Below are 20,988 nucleotides of genomic sequence, written 5' to 3'. Positions count from 1 at the left end.
AATACATACCAATTGTCGAGAACAATAGATACCAACTGGAGTCAGATTCCCAAATGGGATCTGATCAGAAAGATCCTTTGCAAATTGTGTGAAAGCAGCCTTTACAGGTGCTGAAGAACTTGCTTGTATAGAAGAGACCCGCAGATGGCACGGATGGCCAAGTGAATGAAAATCCTAGAAGTGAACTTTGTAATTATTAGCCAAAATATCAAGTGATTGATAGATATCTGCCTTCTGAGGACTACTCCTTCACACAATCCTGTTTTTATCCAGTCTGATTCACCTTACGTTATATCAGAAACAGCAGAGTATACTGGATACACCAAAGATCTTGAGCCCCAACATTATTCTCGATGTACTGCTAAAACCTGCTCTCCAGAATTAACCCGGTCTCCAGCTAACCTGCTGGAATATAGCAACACCACCAGTCTCTACCAAACAATGTGGATAAGAGCCAACACATATCCTTTGCATAAAAAGGTAAAATCTCATGAACCATTATCAGTATACTTCCTTCCAATCAAAAACTGCATTATTAATCACCAATACTCTGCTAGCAATACTGTTTGAGTTCCACTAGGACAACTTACTCTAATACTCATTACAAAAACAGACAAAAGGAGCCAATTTCTGGAGGGGTGGGCTGACAATGCTTGGCATCAAAGGAGCATTCGAGTGAGCATGACACCCATGAATCATAGAAAAACTGAAGTTAATGGGAATAGAAGAAAAATCTCTCCTCAACCTGAATACGATAGGTCAATCATAATAGCCTTAACAGTGTCAAAACAAGACTAAAGAAGTATCACAAAAAATGCTTGGAGTTTAAAGCATCCACACTAATAAAGACATTTTCAAAGAGCCCAGTGGTAATAAGTTTCTGAGAAAGGGGAAGATTATATCTACTGGTTAAAACACAACAAATTTTCTGAAAATCTTCAAGTTTAATTCTTAACAGATAAGTAGCAACTCTCTTCAAAATTTGGGCAAGAAGCTTCTCAGCAATTTGCAGACAAACTTAAAATTTAACTGCCTAAAAATCTTCTGGCATCCAGACAGGCACATTGATTGGTGACAGCAGAATGCAGCAATAACCCTTTTAGCCTTGGGTTTGCTATTTGAAATCAGTAGCACCTTAAAGCAAGATTTGGGCTCCTTTTGAGTCTAAAATAGTCTGATCATATTTATGTTAAAATTGGGAACTGAGTGGAAATTAATCTTATGTTAAATGCAAGCCAACTAATAATGAGATCCCCCGTTATGATTCAGATCTTCTAGTCTGTGAAGATTTAAACTCCTCACTGCTTAATTTTAAGTTGATATTAAAGTCACTGCCACCATACCATATTAATATTCCAATAATTCAATACAACTTAATTTTTTGACTGGAAATGCTTAACATATATTTTCCTTTTGGGCATTTCTTGTTTATTTCTTGTTCTTTTCCATGCCTTTTGGTGCATTGGGTGTCAAGCTTACTGTTTCTATAGCATTTATCTGTTTTTTAACATGGCAGAGTTGCTAGCTCAATGCACGGATGGAACACATGCAAGGAGCTGGCCGGATTCAGACCTGGACACTCGCCTCAATGTCCAGCGCAGATGCCACTACACAACCGGCCGGCATTTCCGTTTGCTTAGTTGTAAAATACAGTATAATCTATTCTTTATTACAGATCAGAGGAATACTGCAATCTGCTTCTTACAGCCTTATCACCTGTGGTGAATATTTGGTCAGGATGAACATAAAATGGGATATAGATTCATGGTATAATCCATATTTAATGTCACCACTGAAGCTTTAGGTTTATTATTGTGTAAAACAGTGGAAAACTCTCAGATAATTATCATTGAACTTTACTGTATTTGTCTGAAATAGGCCTTTCTGAAAATTGGCGAAATTAAACTTTTAAGCATCATTTACTGTCATCAGAAATAATTCCAGCAGTTTAAGCACTGCCTACTTGAAACTCTTTTCTTGGTCATATTCCACTGAGACTGCAAAAAACAAAAACAGAATATGGAGATATTTTGCTCAAGGAGAACCTTCAGCTTTTCAAGCTAGTTTTGACAGCAATGTAATTATACTTTCCCGATATTCACATTATACTACATCAAATTAAAACTCAGATCTGCTTCAAATCCACTGCAAGCATTTCAGAGTATTAATAACATTCTGAAATTGACTTAGTTCTTCAACCAGATGTTCACAACATTCATTTCAAAGGGATGCTTATCTTAACCAAAACAAAAGCTTCTACTTAATGCTGCAATAAAGATTGGAACTGAGTAACTAAATATGGATAATGGTTGATTTTGATTTTGTGAGGATGTTCTGGCCAAGTTCAGAACTTACATGCGTTCATGTACAGAAGTGGAAGAATAGACCTTACAACACTTACACTTGTGTTTTATACAGCTGTCACATGACATGCCAACTTTTACACTCATTCCCTCTGACTGATAAAGAATGTTGCATGCCTTCTTTCCGACCTACTATGTGTGTTGCCACTTTCAGGGAGCTATGGACTTGTCCCCCAAAGATCTGTCTGTACACTAATGCTCCTAATGACCTTTCCATTTACTATATACTTTCCTCTTATATTTGGCGTTCTAATATGCAACACTTCACACTTGTCTAGACTGAACTGCACCTGCCATTTCTCTGCCCACATTTCAGACTGCTCTCTAACCTGCTATATCCTTTAACCTTCCTCTCTATCCACATCTCTGACACTTTTGGTAACATCTGCAAAGTTACTAATCTACGTACATACATTTCTGTACATCACAATTAGAGCTCCCAACACTGATCACTGCTGAACATGACTGGTCACAGACTTCCAGTCAGAACACCCCTCTACTAATAATCTATCTTATATGGCCAAGCCAATTTTGAATCTAAACATAATGGCTGAAGCATTTCTTAAAGGTACTTTCACAAATATTTGAATAAATTGAGTCATTTTTAAATGCTTTTAATCATAAACGATGCTTCAAAACAATTTAATTAGGGTGTTCCTGGGTAGGGGTCAGCTTGTGCTGTCTGTTGTCAAGTTGTTGCTCACAGCACTCAAACAGTCACAAGCAGCAAGTGTGGTTATAGGAACAATACAAGGGATAAGCACAAGTACTGGACCGGATTAAGTAACATCCAGTCCATGTAAGTAGCTAAGGTGAACGTTTAGAAATAGGGAAATGAGTACTTTCTGGTGGCTGAATGAACACTCATGCAATTAACTAATTAGTTCTAAGTTACAAAAGTAACTATACAGTGCAAAATAGTAAATTTATAAAAAATACAATGGATCCTGGTTAATTGGGACATGTTGGGACCAATACATTTTGGCCCAATTAAGTAGGTGCCCCAATTAGTCAAAGTTTACTAGAAATAATTAAAGTATTCAAAAAGACTGTTTTAACTGAGTAACAAATTATGCACTTAAATCACATACAGAATAAATCAGAACACTACCAATACCACTACTGTACGATAAAACTGTGTATTAAATCCAAATAGGCATTGATGGAGGAATTCATGTAATGTATGTATGCTATGCTTTTTTGATTGACTGTAAATGAACAAATTCAGCCCAGACACCTAGTGCAGATAATGGACTGACTTCATACAATACCTTCGATGACAGCAAATCTTCATTTTATTGTATTATTCAAGATGGTGGTTATACCTTTAAATCCTTCATTGTTTTGTAACTTGAAGCAGTGAAATTGTTTCATTTTCACACCTGCCAGCTTCTGGCATCACCAAGCCTGAATGCTTGAAACTATAGTAAGCTAAAGAGCTCTGAGTTGTTTTCCTGCCAACTGTCAGTGACAAAATCACTGCTTTTTAAACAAGCATGCGCAACTGGCACTAGTTTAAAAAGAGTTCACTCAGAGCACAGTGTAGTGTCTAACAGCCACATGAGAGTGCAACTGATGCTAGTTAGAAACTTTTGGCAGCAATCTCCTGTCCTAAATCAGTGTCATAGTGCCCCAATAAACAAAAGGAATCCTGGCTATTTTCTCAATTAGTTTTTGTTCTTTAAGAGTTGTCCTGAATAAGCAGCTGCCCCAATTAACCAGAATCCACCGTATTTGTATTTAAATAAGATTACCTTGCTAAATACTGTACCTTTGCTTCCTGTTTTGTGAGAAACTCAACAAATCCAAAACCCCTGTGTACGCCAGTTCCTCCCATTTTCTTAGGCAATCGCACGCTCTTTATTTCCCCAAAAGTACTGAAATAGAATGAAAAAAGATACTAATGGATTCAATTCAACACAATATATACATTTCCTCATTAGTATAAAAAGAAGTGACTAAATGCTGCTAACAGGTTTGATATTCCTGAATTCTAGGCATCAAAATGACTAATTTTACTTTGCATCACCTTGGGAACAGTACACATTAACACACTGATATGATGGAAATGTGATGTGCATGTGAGATAGACAATCATTAGATTGAGCTTTCATAGTTCATAACATCAAATATTTATATAGATACAGACATCATCATTTGCATTTAACTTCAACTGGTTCACAAAAATTCTATTCTTACTTTGGTAACTGGTTGAACTCTCAGTTCATTTAATACACTGTAAAGTTGAAACATATTATTTGAAAAAGGTCTGTGGAAACATCAAAAAGTAAGTCTTAATTAAAGTAACTAAATTCACAAAAGCAAAATGAAAAAACTATTATTGCTGTCCAAATCTATGGCCAATATTCTCCCCTTAAACTAGTCATAGAAAAGTACAGCACAGAAATGGGCCCTTCAGCCCATCTAGTCCATGCCGAAACCATTCAAACTGCCTACTCCTACAACTTGCAATGGGATCATAGCACTCCATATCCCTACTATCCATGTACCTATCCAAACTTCTTTTAAAATTGAGATTGTATGAATCACTTGTGCTGGCAGCTCATTCCACACTCTCACGACCCTCTGAGTGAAGAAGTTTCCATTATATTCCCCTTAAACTTCTTACCTTTCACTCTTAAGCCATGACCCCTGGCTGTAATCCCACCCAACCTCAGTGGAAAAGGCCTGCTTGCATTTACCCTTACCTATACCCATCATAATTATAATATTTGAACTTTTTTTCCTATATGCATTCATCTATTAAGTTCAGCTACTTTATCACCTACACTTCAGTCGTTACAATTTAACATACTCAGAACAGCCCACGGCACACAGGTGATAAACCTTGCTGCTCTGTAAAGGCATCCTGTTAGTTGACACTGAAGATCTTAAAGATCCTCTTCACTGATTGCAATAGAAAATAGTTTTTGTTGGCTTCACTAGACCTCACAAGAGAGGAGGTGAAAGAGGAAAATGTGGAATATTACAAAATGGTCAGTGATTTAAGAAGAAAAATATACAGATGCCAAGCAGTGGGTAACATCTCTGGTGAAAGAACTTCCAGGAGAACACTCAGCTCTCACCTGTGGCTCCAAGTAGCTGTTTGCATGAGACAGCGACCACACCACAGTGACAGGCGGGCTAAACCAGGTGAAGGTAGCTGGCCACTTCATACCTAGGTGAAATAGGAACATGCCTGCCTTAGCACGTGAAGTCAGTTCTGGTGAACTGGGTGGATAAGATCTACTGTGAGATCCAAAGGCTACGAAGGTGGTACTACAATTCTCCTGTGCATGACAAGGCACAGGAGAAGTCGTGGTCATCCACTGCAACCAAGAAAACCCCAGTTTGTGATGCTCGCTCATACCACTGGACCCACACTTCTAAGGTCGAGAGAGTGGAGTATCCCAGTGGAACAGCTTTTCGACTTTAAAAACTCTCCCGCACAGGTTTCCTGTCATCATCAGACACAATGGACAACCACCATAGAGATCAAGAAAGAAAACAAATAAGAATTAAAGATGTGGCAATTAGACCATTAAGTCTGAAAACATAGTGTGACTACAATGCATAAAGAACACATGTTAGTTTGAACCGTATGCAACCCAGATCTGAAATTGGTGCTCAAAACTCATTAGCATGACTGCAGCATCAGAGAATGCCGGTCACATTGCTTAATGCTTGCATTCACAGACCTCTGCACAGAAACGGTAATAAGCCAAAGGCACGCACTGGGCAGGTAGTAAATACAAGACTGAATAGTTAAATATTTTTTCAGTGTTGGCACTGAGTGGATATATTTATTTTTGGCACAGTGATTTATTGAATCTTGTCTTCATGATTTGCACTAAATCAGAAAAATAAGGGAGTCGTGATCGTCACTGCTAGGTCAACTTTAAATAATCATCTCTAAATATCCTTTAAAAAGAACCTCCTGACCTACCAGTTTAAAGAAATTCCATAGATGGGCAATACCAGAATTGTGATCCAACAAGCACAAAAGCTTGACTTTCAAGTCAAATTGCAGGATATACAGCAGCCATCTGCTTCTTTGCCACATCCTCTCTCCAAGCTTATATTGCTAACTGTTTATTTGGATGAGGAAGGTACAGGTACAGATCAAGTAGTTAGTAGAGTCCTGAATGAACTGTTTGAAACTGCGGCAAAGAACTTATTTCATTCATTTCCTTAATTGCTGCCTTGTTAACGTGGGAGATCTCTGCACATTTTGGAGTTGAAATCAATGCTGAACAACGTGCACAAATTCCCACTAGCTGGGCATCTCAGCCTGCTGCTTTGTACTTGAGATAGGGTCAAGTTCACTCCTTCTGTGGGCAACTACAGAGCTTACAAATGCAGGGCTGGGTGGAAAGTGGGACATGTCTGTCACCTGAATGACCTGAGCTACTGTCTCTAGCAGAGCATCTCAGCATGATTCTGAGGCATGCAGCAAGTTGGGCATCTCAATGACTATTCTCTTAGCAAATATTAACCTGCAAACACATTATTCCTGTGAGATTTATATAGGACTGCTGCTCTAAGAGGTACCTTGGCAACTGGCATTTTGGGCCAGAGCTAAAGCCAGACCCCAAGGTCTTCTTCATTTCTAACCTACTACTTTCTTTTTGATATAATCATTAAACTCATCTCCTCTGACATGGTGGCCTTGTCTTCAGGCCCTGTCCTTCAACATCCATCGGGCAAAACTGAATCTCCCACTGGCATCTCACCCTTCACCAAAATTCTGTAAAGTATGTTTCCTCAACTTTATCCCCACTGAAACTTCCAAGTAATTAAGATGGAATGGGGAATTCTTCCCTTTCCTCAGATCTAGTCTGCAATCATGGTCTGGACTGGGAGTGTAACTGCTAGTGTAACACTTTACAGTGCCAATGACATGGGTTCAAATCTTGTTGCTGTACGCTCTTCCCATGACTGCAAAGGTTTCCTCCAAGTGTTCCGATTTCCTCCCACATTTCAAATACATACAGGTTAAGGGTTTGAAAGATGTAGGCATGCTATGTTGGCACTGCAAGCATACCCTCAGACTATTGGTCACTGATACAAACAACACAATCTTCTGATATACAAATGAGAAATAAAGCTAATCTTTATTCTTTATCAAAATATATATTACTTGCATTGACATGACAAGATTTGGCAAGGCAGGCATCATATCAGCATTACACAAAAAGTGAAATAATTAAGTGCTGGCACTACAAAAGAAGTGAGAGGCAGAGAATAATGCTACACTGGTGAGTTATGATTGAAATTTCAAGTAACTGTAGTCAACACTGTGCCACCTACCCACACACAGTCTCACCCAAGTTTGAACATATTAGTGTTCCAAAGGACTTTCCTGGATGAATTCAGCCACGTGCTTGGTGGCAAAACCCATGCACCGGCGTTAATTTTGACAGGCAGCGAGCTATCAGAATGACCATAGCTCAATGTTTCTGACTCGCAAAAAACAGTTCCAAAATCCTTCATAAATTTGGATAAATTTTAAAAAAGGAACAATAAGACTTTAAAATAAAACTGCAATTGGCAAAAACTGTAGCAAAAATGCTGTCACAAGTTTCAAAATTTATGCCTCAATATATGCAATACATCAAAATGTGAAACGTACTGTTCCTTTAAACATTTCAGTTACTCATTGAACTGCTAGTATATATTCACACAAAAATAGTTCATCTTTTCAAAGAACTGGTCTGGATCAGTACTAGGTTAAATCTTTCTGATGCTCGAACAACGTGGAGGAATTGGAATGGATGGATTCCGCATCAGGATTGTTGCCAGAATCAGCATAAATTTGAGATGTGTAGGAAGGAAGCAGACTAGGGCCCGAGACTCCACTTTGGCATGAAGGGCAAAGGTAATCCATGCCCGGAAGATATTGGCTAAATTACTGCAGTGACATGATGTGGAAGTGGTCATGATTCCTCCAAGCTAAAAATCTTCTTAACTGCTTAACATTAAAGTGTTATACAATTGAATTTTCAGTTGAAGATGCCAGACCTCTTATGAAGGTAACCAATAGATCAAATTGACAGTTATGTACAGCATGCTGAAGCTTATAATATACCTGATAGAATTATTTCCAAATTTAGATCTAGCAGTTCTGTTAGATGTGAAGCATGGGGAAAACATCAACTTTAATGGAACATGAAGATTATAAAACAATTGGCAAATATCTCAATTGGTAGCCTACTTCCTTATTTGCAACATTAGTAAAATCTCTGAGTTTAAATTAGAATTGTTGATTTGCTATATTGAGATTTGTTAGCAATCTTTTCAAAGTTATAATTATTTCAATGTTTTTCTAGAATATTTTGTAAAGAAACAAAAGGCAACTTTTAATTCAATCTTCTTGCTGAAGCAGCAAAGTTTAGGACAAAAACTTTTTAAAGGAATTTAATTTGTATTGAACAATGTTTTCATGACATTAACTTGAAATGCTTCCCAAAGAAAGTCAGTCTATGTAGTTTAATTCACTTAATAAAGATCACATATAATGCACAATTTAGTACATTTCAGTTCACAGCTAACACTTGGATTTAAAACAGTTGAACATGGCTTCGCGGTAAGGATAATTTATTCTGCACTGACAGAGAAAGGCAACAATCAAGAAGCAGAACATTGGTAAACCAGCTAAAATAACACACATCAAAATATAGCCCAACAAAAGCAATGCCTTTTAGAGAAATAATATGACTGATCATATTCCCTTCCATTAAAAAATAAACTACTCAGAGCTATACAAGTAATTTAAATATAAATACAGGGTTGCAATTGTAAACACAAAACAAACACCAGGCGATTTAGCCAGTGATAAGAAAGGAACATCGGAGTGATTATTCACAAATTAAGTACTTCCTTAATTACATCTTTTCTAATTTGTAACAGCCAAAAATACTATCTGGCCATGTACAATATACTTTCATTCCTAATTACATTTAATATTTTCATGCTTAACAATCCAAAAATATTTTCTGCATATTAGACCAAAAATGAAGCATTAGCCTAGAATTTGCAGTAATGAACATCTTAATAAGCAACAGAGAAACTGAAACTAGATACAATGTTAACCAAGTGCACCCAGCATGATCAAGCATTTATCTACAGCATTTCTTGAAACACTACAGTGTGCAAATTTGGAATTATGGAAACCACAAATGAATCTGCACGTTCTCTTTCAAAATTCTGTCTATACAGTATTCAAGAAGGGAAATCTAAGTTAAGCAAAAATGTTATGCATAAGCTATCATGACTGTGCCAGTACCTTGAACAATCATTCAAAAATAAGCTGAATGTCCCTAACTGTGCAACATCTGTGTAATGACAGAACCGATTTATTAGATCTAATAGAAGATGCGAGAAGGGTGGCTGTAGCAGAGGTTAAAGGACACATCAAAACAGCTGCAAAACAGATGCAAACACAGTAAATCCACTTTGTTCTGCAGCCTTTTCATGACCTTTAATACAATGAAAATTCAAATGTTAGGCTTCAAGAGATGCTTGCCATTATGAAACTGGCACTGCTAGACTGAAGGAACAAAGCATTAGTCATGTAGCTTTAAGACAAATCCACCATCAGCCACAGGGATCACAAACATAAGCACAAAAGAAACACCACTGCAATGAATCTGAGATATAGACAGATATTTTGAAATAATCTATAGGAAAAAAAAGACACTACTTCAACCCTTTGAATCTTCAGCTTAATTGTAAACAGTTTAATTGTATTGAATCAAATTAATATGCTAAATGTTGAATAAAATGTATAGGTCTGAACATATATTGACAAGTGCTTCACTTTAAGGAATTCAAAGGCTGCTTTCTTTGAACACTTTGTAAATTAAAAAAAATTGTGTTGAGTGAATTTGGAACTATCCTCACCTCCTAACTATTACGATTGCTTAACATTAATAATGAAATCCAAACCTAAACATTTCTCTCTCCTGCTGAAGGCTGTTAGCAGAAACATTTTAAAATCAATTTCCAAATGTCGAAATTTTTTAAATTCCTCAAAGTGAAAGGAAAACCAATGAATGACTTTGTATGTGGAAATTATCATGAAGAACCAAGGCAATTAACACTACTGGGCACAGGAGTACATTCAGCCAGAGACTCATTCCACCGAGATGCAACACAGAGCGTCATAGGAAGTCATTACTGCCTGTGGCCATCAAACTTTACAATTCCTCCCTTGGAGGGTCAGACACCCTGAGCCGATAGGCTGGTCCTGGACTTATTTCATAATTTACTGGCATAATTTACATATTACTATTTAACTATTTATGGCTTTATTACTATTTATTATTTATGGTGCAACTGTAACGAAAACCAATTTCCCCCGGGATCAATAAAGTATGACTATGAAGCTGAATCAGAGTTTAGAGCCTTCATGCGATTTAAGTTTCTTTTCCTTTCCCATAACATACTCAGAAGATTAAATTATTTGGCCATGTTGCATTTATGAGAATCTTGTTCTAGCTATTCCAGTACAAGTTTCCCCTGCTATCCAAAGGTAGAGCGTTCCTATGAAATGGTTCGTAAGCCGGAATGTCGTAAAGTAAATAAGCAATTACCATTTATTAATATGGAAAAAATTTTTGAGCGTTCCCAGACCCAAAAAATAACCTACATAATCACGCCAAATAACACATAAAACCTAAAATAACAGTAACATATAGTAAAAGCAGGAATGATATGATAAATACACAGCCCATATAAAGTACAAATACTCTTCTGCAGCACTGTCGAGCGCAGTGAAAATCGCGCGGAAGCGCTCTCAGCAGAAACACTCTCCCCAGTAACCTTTAAGCTATGAAGCTGCCAAATCATACCGAAGAATACATAAAAATAGACAGCCTATATAAAGTAGAAATAATGTATGTACAGTGTAGTTTCACTTACCAGAATCGGGAAGACTACAATAAATAGCAGCTTCATCACAGTTAAACACTTGCTTATACGAATAACCACCTGACACAATCGGCAATCGCCTCTGATCTGGGCCGACATTTACATGCCGGGCAGCACCTAATTAATTAGCTTGTTTATTTTGGCTTTTTTTCTTAAAGATATGCTGGGTGCGTCCTGACTACCACTGCACCACTGCATCCTTCGCGGCCCGGTATCGGTCGGTGGCCTCGAGGTTGGGGACCACTGCTTAAACTATGAAGATGCCCTCACCTCAGAAACCAATCTAACCACCCATGACTACCTTTAAATTCCACTTTCGCAAAACGTTCATCACCATCGTCCAGTGTTTTCTGTTTCAGCTTATTAAAAAGACTGACTGATTTCTCCTTAAGTATAAGAAAACTTAACGGAACACCTCGCTTTGTACACCCATCAATCCACTCAAGCAATAGACTTTCCATTTTATCCATTATTGGATGCCAACTAAGAGACCACTTTGCTACGAGCAGAACCAATAGTAACATCGGCAGCTTTTAAAATGCTTTCTCGCTGCGTATAAATAGTGCGAATAGTGACTGCAGGCAAGTTCAACGCCCAGACAATGTCCTTACTTCGTTCACCACGATCAAAACGCTTAATTATGTCTAGTTTTACGCTAAGTGTAACATCCTTACGAGCTCTTTTAGGCTCTTCCTAACCTTAGAACTCATTTTGCTAAGGGATGCACAAAATAAATCGAGATAAAGCACGTGTTTAAGCAATGCCGGCTAGAATGCAGTTCCGGGGAGGAGCTTGGCTGTTCGGGCGCACGTCGCCTTTTTTCGTAACAGTGAAAACACCTTCAGTTAGCGAAAACAGGTAACTAATGTTGTTGTTTGTCCATCGTTGACGTCGATGAGGACCTCGACACCATAATGATGGTGTCGAGACTAGCACGTGATTTGGATTTAAGTGAGGGAGAGTTGCGCAGCGTCAGCCTCACTCTCTCTTCCCAATTCCCATCTGGGTCCAGTGGCAAGACAGAGTCTAGACGGCTGGAGATGGGACTAGGCGCAGTGGATGACCAGGACGTCTTCTGTGTCTTGTCCTGCTCTACACGTTCCACGACACTTGCAGAGACCGCCTTCTTGACCGTTGGACCTTCCACTGGTCTTGTCCGCTCAACCCGCTGGAGTCTGTCTTCACATGCTGGGATAGACAACTCCCTATCTCACCGAGGGTTTGAGACCCGTCGGCTACCCTCACCTGGTTTAGCTGGCTTGTCGAAGCCGTTGCCCGGGGTGCGGCCGCTGTCGCATGCAAACAGCTATGAGGAGCCCCAGGTGAGAGCTGAGTGCCAGGTGGGGACCAAAGGTGGACTAACCGCCCTGAAAAGGACGCGACATGTTCCCCCACCAGAGGTGCTATCCCTCCCTGACACCCCATATACCCCAACTAATGTAGGTCTTTCGTAACAGCGAGGTGTCGTAAAGCAAACGTTCGGAAAACGGGGGCCACCTGTACTACCATTTCTTTCTTACACAGACCACCTTAAGGGACTGAAAATTAACCATACAATATCCACAAAAATCTTATAATATATTCCAAGTTTGATACCTACTTATGTGAACTGCTCTTTAAATTGAGCAACTGTTAAAAATCAACTATTTGTCACAATTATTACCATGTTTCCATTTTCAACAAACCACAAAACTGCCAGAATGGAGTGTAAGAGTTATATAGCAACCAGTTTTTCAGCATCTTCTATGATCTCTTTCTGATTTGTAAGTGAGTGGTAGTTCTGAACTGAAGCTCTTGGAGATGATTGTTAAAAAAAAGTGTTACAGAGTTAAAAGTCAATAGCACATTTAAACAATAAGGATGATAGCTAAAAAGACGTTTTTCATATGACTGGTACTTTTGAGTTGAAGGTCTGGAAGTTTCTAACTGGGTCTTATTCATTCTTTGAACATTATCCATTATGCAACAATGGCTTCATATTCAAATGGACTTGGTTTAAGATTTCTGTAGCAACAGATCCACACTTCTTCAAAGCATCTTTCCTATGAAACACTTGAAGATAGCAGGCTACTTTAAAGATGTTACATAAACTAAAGTTCGTAACTTCTGTTTACCCTCTCGTTGCTTCTCCTCACCTTCCCATCATATCCTTATGGTATCCCTCCTCTTTCTCCTTCTTCCATGGTCCACTAGCCTCTCCTTTCAGATTCCCTCTTCAGCACTTTACCTCTTTTATCCATCACCTCCGGCTTCCTACTTCATTCCCCCTCTCCTCTGGTCTCACCCATCAGCTTCCCCTCCCTCCACCTTCTTGTTCTGGCTTCTTCCCCACTTCTTTTTCATTCCTGATGAAGGGTTTTGGTTCAAAACATTGACTGTTTATTCTTATCCATAGATGCTGCCCTGACCTGCTGAGTTCCTCAAGCATTACATAGAAACATACATAGAAACATACATAGAAAATAGGTGCAGGAGTAGGCCATTCGGCCCTTCGAGCCTGCACCGCCATTTATTATGATCATGGCTGATCATCCAACTCAGAACCCAGCCTTCCCTCCATACCCCCTGACCCCTGTAGCCACAAGGGCCATATCTAACTTCCTTTTAAACATAGCTAATGAACTGGCCTCAACAGTTTGCTGTGGCAGAGAATTCCACAGATTCACCACTCTCTGTGTGAAGAAGTTTTTCCTAACCTCGGTCCTAAAAGGCTTCCCCTCTATCCTCAAACTGTGACCCCTCGTTCTAGACCTCCCCAACATCGGGAACAATCTTCCTGCATCTAGCCTGTCCAATCCCTTTAGGATCTTATACGTTTCAATCAGATCCCCCCTCAATCTTCTAAATTCCAACGAGTACAAGCCCAGTTCATCCAGTCTTTCTTCATATGAAAGACCTGCCATCCCAGGAATCAATCTGGTGAACCTTCTTTGTACTCCCTCTATGGCAAAGATGTCTTTCCTCAGATTAGGGGACCAAAACTGCACACAATACTCCAGGTGTGGTCTCACCAAGGCCTTGTACAACTGCAGTAGTACCTCCCTGCTCCTGTACTCGAATCCTCTCGCTATAAATGCCAGCATACCGTTCGCCTTTTTCACCGCCTGCTGTACCTGCATGCCCACTTTCAATGACTGGTGTATAATGACACCCAGGTCTCGTTGCACCTCCCCTTTTCCTAATCGGCCACCATTCAGATAATAATCTGTTTTCCTATTTTTGCCACCAAAGTGGATAACTTCACATTTATCCACATTAAATTGCATCTGCCATGAGTTTGCCCACTCACCCAACCTATCCAAGTCACCCTGCATCCTCTTAGCATCCTCCTCACTGCTAACACTGCCACCCAGCTTCGTGTCATCCGCAAACTTGGAGATGCTGCATTTAATTCCCTCATCCAAGTCATTAATATATATTGTAAACAACTGGGGTCCCAGCACTGAGCCTTGCGGTACCCCACTAGTCACCGCCTGCCATTCTGAAAAGGTCCCGTTTATTCCCACTCTTTGCTTCCTGTCTGCTAACCAATTCTCCACCCACACCAATACCTTACCCCCAATACCGTGTGCTTTAAGTTTGCACACTAATCTCCTATGTGGGACCTTGTCAAAAGCCTTTTGAAAATCCAAATATACCACATCCACTGGTTCTCCCCTATCCACTCTACTAGTTACATCCTCAAAAAATTCTATGAGATTCGTCAGACATGATTTTCCTTTCACAAATCCATGCTGACTTTGTCCGATCATTTCACCGCTTTCCAAATGTGCTGTTATCACATCCTTGATAACTGACTCCAGCAGTTTCCCCACCACCGACGTTAGGCTAACCGGCCTATAATTCCCCGGTTTCTCTCTCCCTCCTTTTTTAAAAAGTGGGGTTACATTAGCCACCCTCCAATCCTCAGGAACTAGTCCAGAATCTAACGAGTTTTGAAAAATTATCACTAATGCATCCACTATTTCTTGGGCCACTTCCTTAAGCACTCTGGGATGCAGACCATCTGGCCCTGGGGATTTATCTGCCTTCAATCCCTTCAATTTACCTAACACCACTTCCCTACTAACATGTATTTCGCTCAGTTCCTCCATCTCACTGGACCCTCTGTCCCTTACTATTTCTGGAAGATTATTTATGTCCTCCTTAGTGAAGACAGAACCAAAGTAATTATTCAATTGGTCTGCCATGTCCTTGCTCCCCATAATCAATTCACCTGTTTCTGTTTGCAGGGGACCTACATTTGTCTTTATCAGTCTTTTCCTTTTTACATATCTATAAAAGCTTTTACAGTCCGTTTTTATGTTCTCTGCCAGTTTTCTCTCATAATCTTTTTTCCCCTTCCTAATTAAGCCCTTTGTCCTCCTCTGCTGAACTCTGAATTTCTCCCAGTCCTCAGGTGAGCCACTTTCTCTGGCTAATTTGTATGCTACTTCTTTGGAATTGATGCTATCCCTAATTTCTCTTGTCAGCCACGGGTGCACTACCTTCCTTGATTTATTCTTTTGCCAAACTGGGATGAACAATTGTTGTAGTTCATCCATGCAACCTTTAAATGCCTGCCATTGCATATCCACCGTCAATCCTTGAAGTGTCATTTGCCAGTCTATCTTAGCTAATTCATGTCTCATACCTTCAAAGTTACCCCTCTTTAAGTTCAGAACCTTTGTTTCTGAATTAACTACGTCACTCTCCATGTTAATGAAGAATTCCACCATATTATGGTCACTCTTACCCAAGGGGCCTCTCACGACAAGATCGCTAATTAACCCTTCCTCATTGCTCAAAACCCAGTCCAGAATAGCCTGCTCTCTAGTCGGTTCCTCGACATGTTGGTTCAAAAAACCATCCCGCATACATTCCAAGAAATCCTCTTCCTCAGCACCTTTACCAATTTGGTTCACCCAGTCTACATGTAGATTGAAGTCACCCATTATAACTGCTGTTCCTTTATTGCACACATTTCTAATTTCCTGTTTAATACCATCTCCGACCTCACTACTACTGTTAGGTGGCCTGTACACAACTCCCACCAGCGTCTTCTGCCCCTTAGTGTTACGCAGCTCTACCCATATCGATTCCACATCTTCCCGGCTTATGTCCTTCCTTTCTATTGCGTTAATCTCTTTTTTAACCAGCAACGCCACCCCACCTCCCCTTCCTTCGTGTCTATCCCTCCTGAATATTGAATATCCCTGAACGTTGAGCTCCCATCCCTGGTCACCCTGGAGCCATGTCTCTGTGATCCCAACTATATCATAATCATTAATAACAATCTGCACTTTCAATTCATCCACCTTATTACGAATGCTCCTTGCATTGACACATAAAGCCTTCAGGCACTCTTTTACAACTCTCTTAGCCCTTTTTAATGCTTGCCCTGGATTTGTCGGCCTGCCACTTTTACTTTTCCCCTTTGTACTTTTTGCTTCTACGCTCACTTTACACCCCTCTGTCTCTCTGCACTGGTTCCCATCCCTCTGTTGTGAACTAACCTCCTCACACCTAGCCGCTTTAATTTGATTCCCACCCCCCAACCATTCTAGTTTAAAGTCACCTCAGTAGCCCCCGCTAATCTCCCTGCCAGGATATTGGTCCCCCGAGGATTTAAGTGTAACCCGTCCTTTTTGTACAGGTCACACCTGCGCCAAAAGAGGTCCCAATGATCCAAAAACTTGAATCCCTGCCCCCTGCTCCAATCCCTCAGCCACGCATTTATCCTCCACCTCATCGCATTCCTACTCTCACTGTCGCGTGGCACAGGCAGTAATCCCGAGATTACTACCTTTGCGGTCCTTTTTCTCAACTCCCTTCCTAGCTCCCTATATTCTTCTTTCAGGACCTCATCCCTTTTCCTACCTATGTCATTGGTACCTATATGTACCAGGACCTCTGGCTCTTCACCCTCCCACTTCAGGATATCTTGGACACGATCAGAAATATCCCGGACCCTGGCACCAGGGAGGCAAACTACCATCCGAGTCTCTGGACTGCGTCCACAGAATCGCCTATCTGACCCCCTTACTATCGAGTCCCCTATCACAACTGCCCTCCTCTTCCTTGCCCTACCCTTCTGAGCTACAGGGCCAGACTCTGTGCCGGAGGCAGGGCCACTGTCGCTTCCCCCGGGTAAGCTGTCCCCCCCAACAGTACTCAAACAGGAGTACCTGTTGTTAAGGGGCACAGCCGCCGGGGTACTCCCCATCACCTTCCTTTTCCCCTTCCCCCTCCTAACCGTGACCCACTTGTCTGCCTCCCGTGGCCCCGGCGTGACCACCTGCCTTCCACTCCTCTCTATCACCTCCTCACTCTCCCTGACCAGACGAAGGTCATCGAGCTGCAGCTCCAGTTCCGTAACGCGGTCCCTTAGGAGCTGCATCTCGATGCACTTGGCGCAGATGTAGACGTCCGGGAGGCTTGGACATTCTGAGCATGTTTTTCAAGGTAGAATTACTGTCGCTGTTTTCATCCAAATATGTTTGCTGCAGCAATATTTGTATTAAATACAAGATTGCAGAAGGTAAACATTTGAAAATATGGTGTCATATCTCATTAACTCTCAGCCAGTAACATCCTCAAATGAAAAGGCAATTTTCTAAATTGAAATTATTTGCGCTTTGTTAAATAAATCTATCTTTCAGGCCTCATTTCTGGAATTATGGAGGGTGAAAAGTGGGATGGAGGCCAAGTGAGATTCCCAACAGGTTATAGCTCATAGTACTCAAAAAAAAATAGATTCCCTGAGCCTGCTCTGCCTTTGGAGATAAATGATCTCGCGCCATTTCACTACCTTTGTCCCAAATCTCTTATCACTTTATAGTAAACAAACTCTTACTAAATTTAGATGGAAGAAATTTAATTGATCCAGCATTAGCTGAAAATTGAAGAATGTTTCAAATTTTTATTTCTCTCTGCATATAGAAGCATTGCTTAACTTTCATCTTGAAAGGCCTTGCTTTATGTTCTCTGGCCTGAGACTTGACTTCAAGCAAAAATAAATCTGTGGTAAATTAATGAGAAATATCATGAGTCATTCAATCTTTCAGTTAGTACTTTTCTAAACACAAGCATGGCATTTCAATAATCTATCTAGATAGGTTCCTCCCTCTTTTTTGATACAAAGTAGAAATTTCATATTTGTTTACACTGAAATTTATCTGTAGCACTTTCCCTGATGTGTTACTCCGGTAAGTTTCATTCTAAGTTAATACTCATCTTTCTGCAGCTGACATATTAGGAAATAGAAAGCATGAAATCCATCTCCCATGGCAAAAATAATTAAAAGTTAGTTCCTGAATCATGAAATAACTGTAAAAATGTTTGTTATTATTAGTCTCCTTAAATCACAGTCCTCAATACATTGCCCTTCAATGTGAAAATATTGACCTCATTGCTATTATTTTTTCCTCAATTATAGCAAGACCGCCTTCACTGATTCAATGTTAACTTCACTGGGTGCTCAGCACATTACCATGTTCTATAATAAATACTGAACAAAGTAGCCTCTCAGAACATTTTCTAGTCTCTTACTTTCACCTATATCATCACATGAACTCTCCTGAGCTCCACATAGCTTCCAACCACCATGTTTTTCTTTAGGAATCATATACATGTCCCTTCAGTGTTTTAGTCTAATTCACAACTGGAAAAAATATATGAATATATCATTCAAAAATACTGAATTGACTTTATTTCTTACATCCTTTACATACATAAATAAAAATTTTTACATTATGTCTCTATCTAAATGTGCAATCATAGTAATTTGTAATAATTTATAATAGAACAGTCAATGTAATATAGAGTATAGTCAAATCAGCATCAGCTCATTAGTCTGATGACCTGGTGGAAGAAGCTGTCCCGGAGCCTGTTGGTCCTGGTTTTTATGCTGCGGTACCGTTTCCTGGATGATAGCAGCTGGAATAGATTGTGGTTGGGGTGATTCGGGTTCCCAACGATCCTACAGGCCCTTTTTACACACCTGAATTTGAAAATGTCCTGAATCATGGGAAGTTCACAACCACAGATGCGCTGGGCTGTCCGCACCACTCTCTGTAGAGTCCTGCGATTAAGGAAGGTACAGTTCCCATACCAGGCGGTGATGTAGCTAGTCAGGATGCTCCCAATTGTGCCCCCATAGAAAGTTCTTAGGATTTGGGGGCCCTCTGATGTGGATACAGAGGAACTTAAAGCTGTTTACCCTCTCAACCTCAGATCCTAGTTCCACTAGGGATTAGACCGTCTCCATCCCTCCTGTAATCCACAACCAGCTCCTTTGACATTGAGGGAGAGGTTGTTTTTTTGACACACATGACTTCTTCCCTGTGGGCCACCTTGTTATTGTTTGAGATAAGACCAATCAATGTAGTGTCATCAGCAAATTTAATTAGCAGATTAGAGCTGTGGGTACACAGTACGCAGCCCCGAGGGGCTCTTGTATTGAGAGACAGAGGGTTGGAGGTGAGGGAGCCCAATCTTAAAACCTGCTGGCGATCTAACAGGAAGTCCAGGATCCAGCTGCACAAGGTCGAGGTCTCTGAGCTTCTTGTCGAGCCTGGATGGAACTATCGTGTTGAATGCTGAACTATAGTCCAAGAACAACATTCTCACATAAGCATCCTTCTCCAGATGGGTAAGGACAGTATGCAAATATACAAGTATATCATTTGCAAGAAGCCAATATTGATAGTTTTTCAACATATCCATTGAATTTAAAATTCTAACCAACTATTCTCTTTTTATATAGTCATCAGAAACTCAGAAAAAGGTATTTTGGAAAAAAAAAAATGACCCTCTAGCCTTCATACCAAGCTTCAGTGTGGCAGCTGCATTAAAACCCCTTCTGAATAATTGCAATGGTACAAATATGCAATATTATCCTTACCAAACAATATCACCAGTTGAATGGTGTAGTGGGGTACAAAATAAAAGCTTTTCTATTGATCACTAGGTATCAGAGAACACTAATTCGAATACAGTTTCTACATTGAAAGGTAGTGTATTCCTTTATTACATCAGTTTGGGTAGAGGAAATCCATACTTATGAAATTCACATATAATTTGAGATGCGAATGAAAATTCACTCACAGAATGCACATGACAAAAATTGAAATAAATACAAAATGCAAAAGGAACAACAGGGTTTTTGTTGTGTTATAAGAGTATTTTTCCAGAACTGCAAACCTTTCATAAAATAGGGGTATACTGTATTTCCAACGTTCATTCTAATCTAACAAAGAGGTTAAAAAAACTCCCTTTCTAGGTTTCTAAATAACAAGGGCAATGTGATTTTGCAACTTACTGCCAAAGGGAAAAACAAAACAGATGGTATGGATGCAAATTGGATTACATAGAGTATAAAGAGGAAGTCAAGTACGGTTTCACAGGAAGTGCTTTGGGGCATTATAAACACACAAATATGAAAAAAGCCAGGTGTATTCCTGTTCTTTGATATTGCTCACCATAGGACACAAGCAATGGATGAAGTACAGAAACGCTAGACCAGTACTCAAATCTGGACATTGAAATGTTTTAATAAGGTTAGATACATAACAGTTTGAACTCACTTGCAGTGTTTACAGTAATATAAACACACCTTTATGTATTAAGCAACACATACAATGCTGGAGGAACTCAGCAGGCCAAGTAGCTTCTATGGAAAAGAGTATAGTTGACATTTTGGGCCGAGACCCTT

At 39.9% G+C, this 20,988-nt stretch overlaps 1 protein-coding gene across 1 annotated transcript in view; it reads right to left on the bottom strand.

Moving 5' to 3' along the window:
* rbm19 (RNA binding motif protein 19) overlaps window positions 1-20,988 on the bottom strand; it is a 271,057-nt gene that overhangs the window by 144,920 nt on the left and 105,149 nt on the right. Inside the window, exon 22 of the mRNA XM_063034638.1 lies at window positions 4,135-4,240. Within this exon, the coding sequence (XP_062890708.1) occupies window positions 4,135-4,240 (106 nt within the window). The remainder of the gene's footprint in view (window positions 1-4,134; window positions 4,241-20,988) is intronic.

The sequence above is a fragment of the Mobula hypostoma genome, chromosome 27 (genome assembly GCF_963921235.1).
Source record: "Mobula hypostoma chromosome 27, sMobHyp1.1, whole genome shotgun sequence".
Taxonomy (NCBI): Eukaryota; Metazoa; Chordata; class Chondrichthyes; order Myliobatiformes; family Myliobatidae; genus Mobula; species Mobula hypostoma.
Note: the sequence above shows the minus strand (reverse complement) of the source record. Positions and strands in the feature narration are given on the sequence as shown.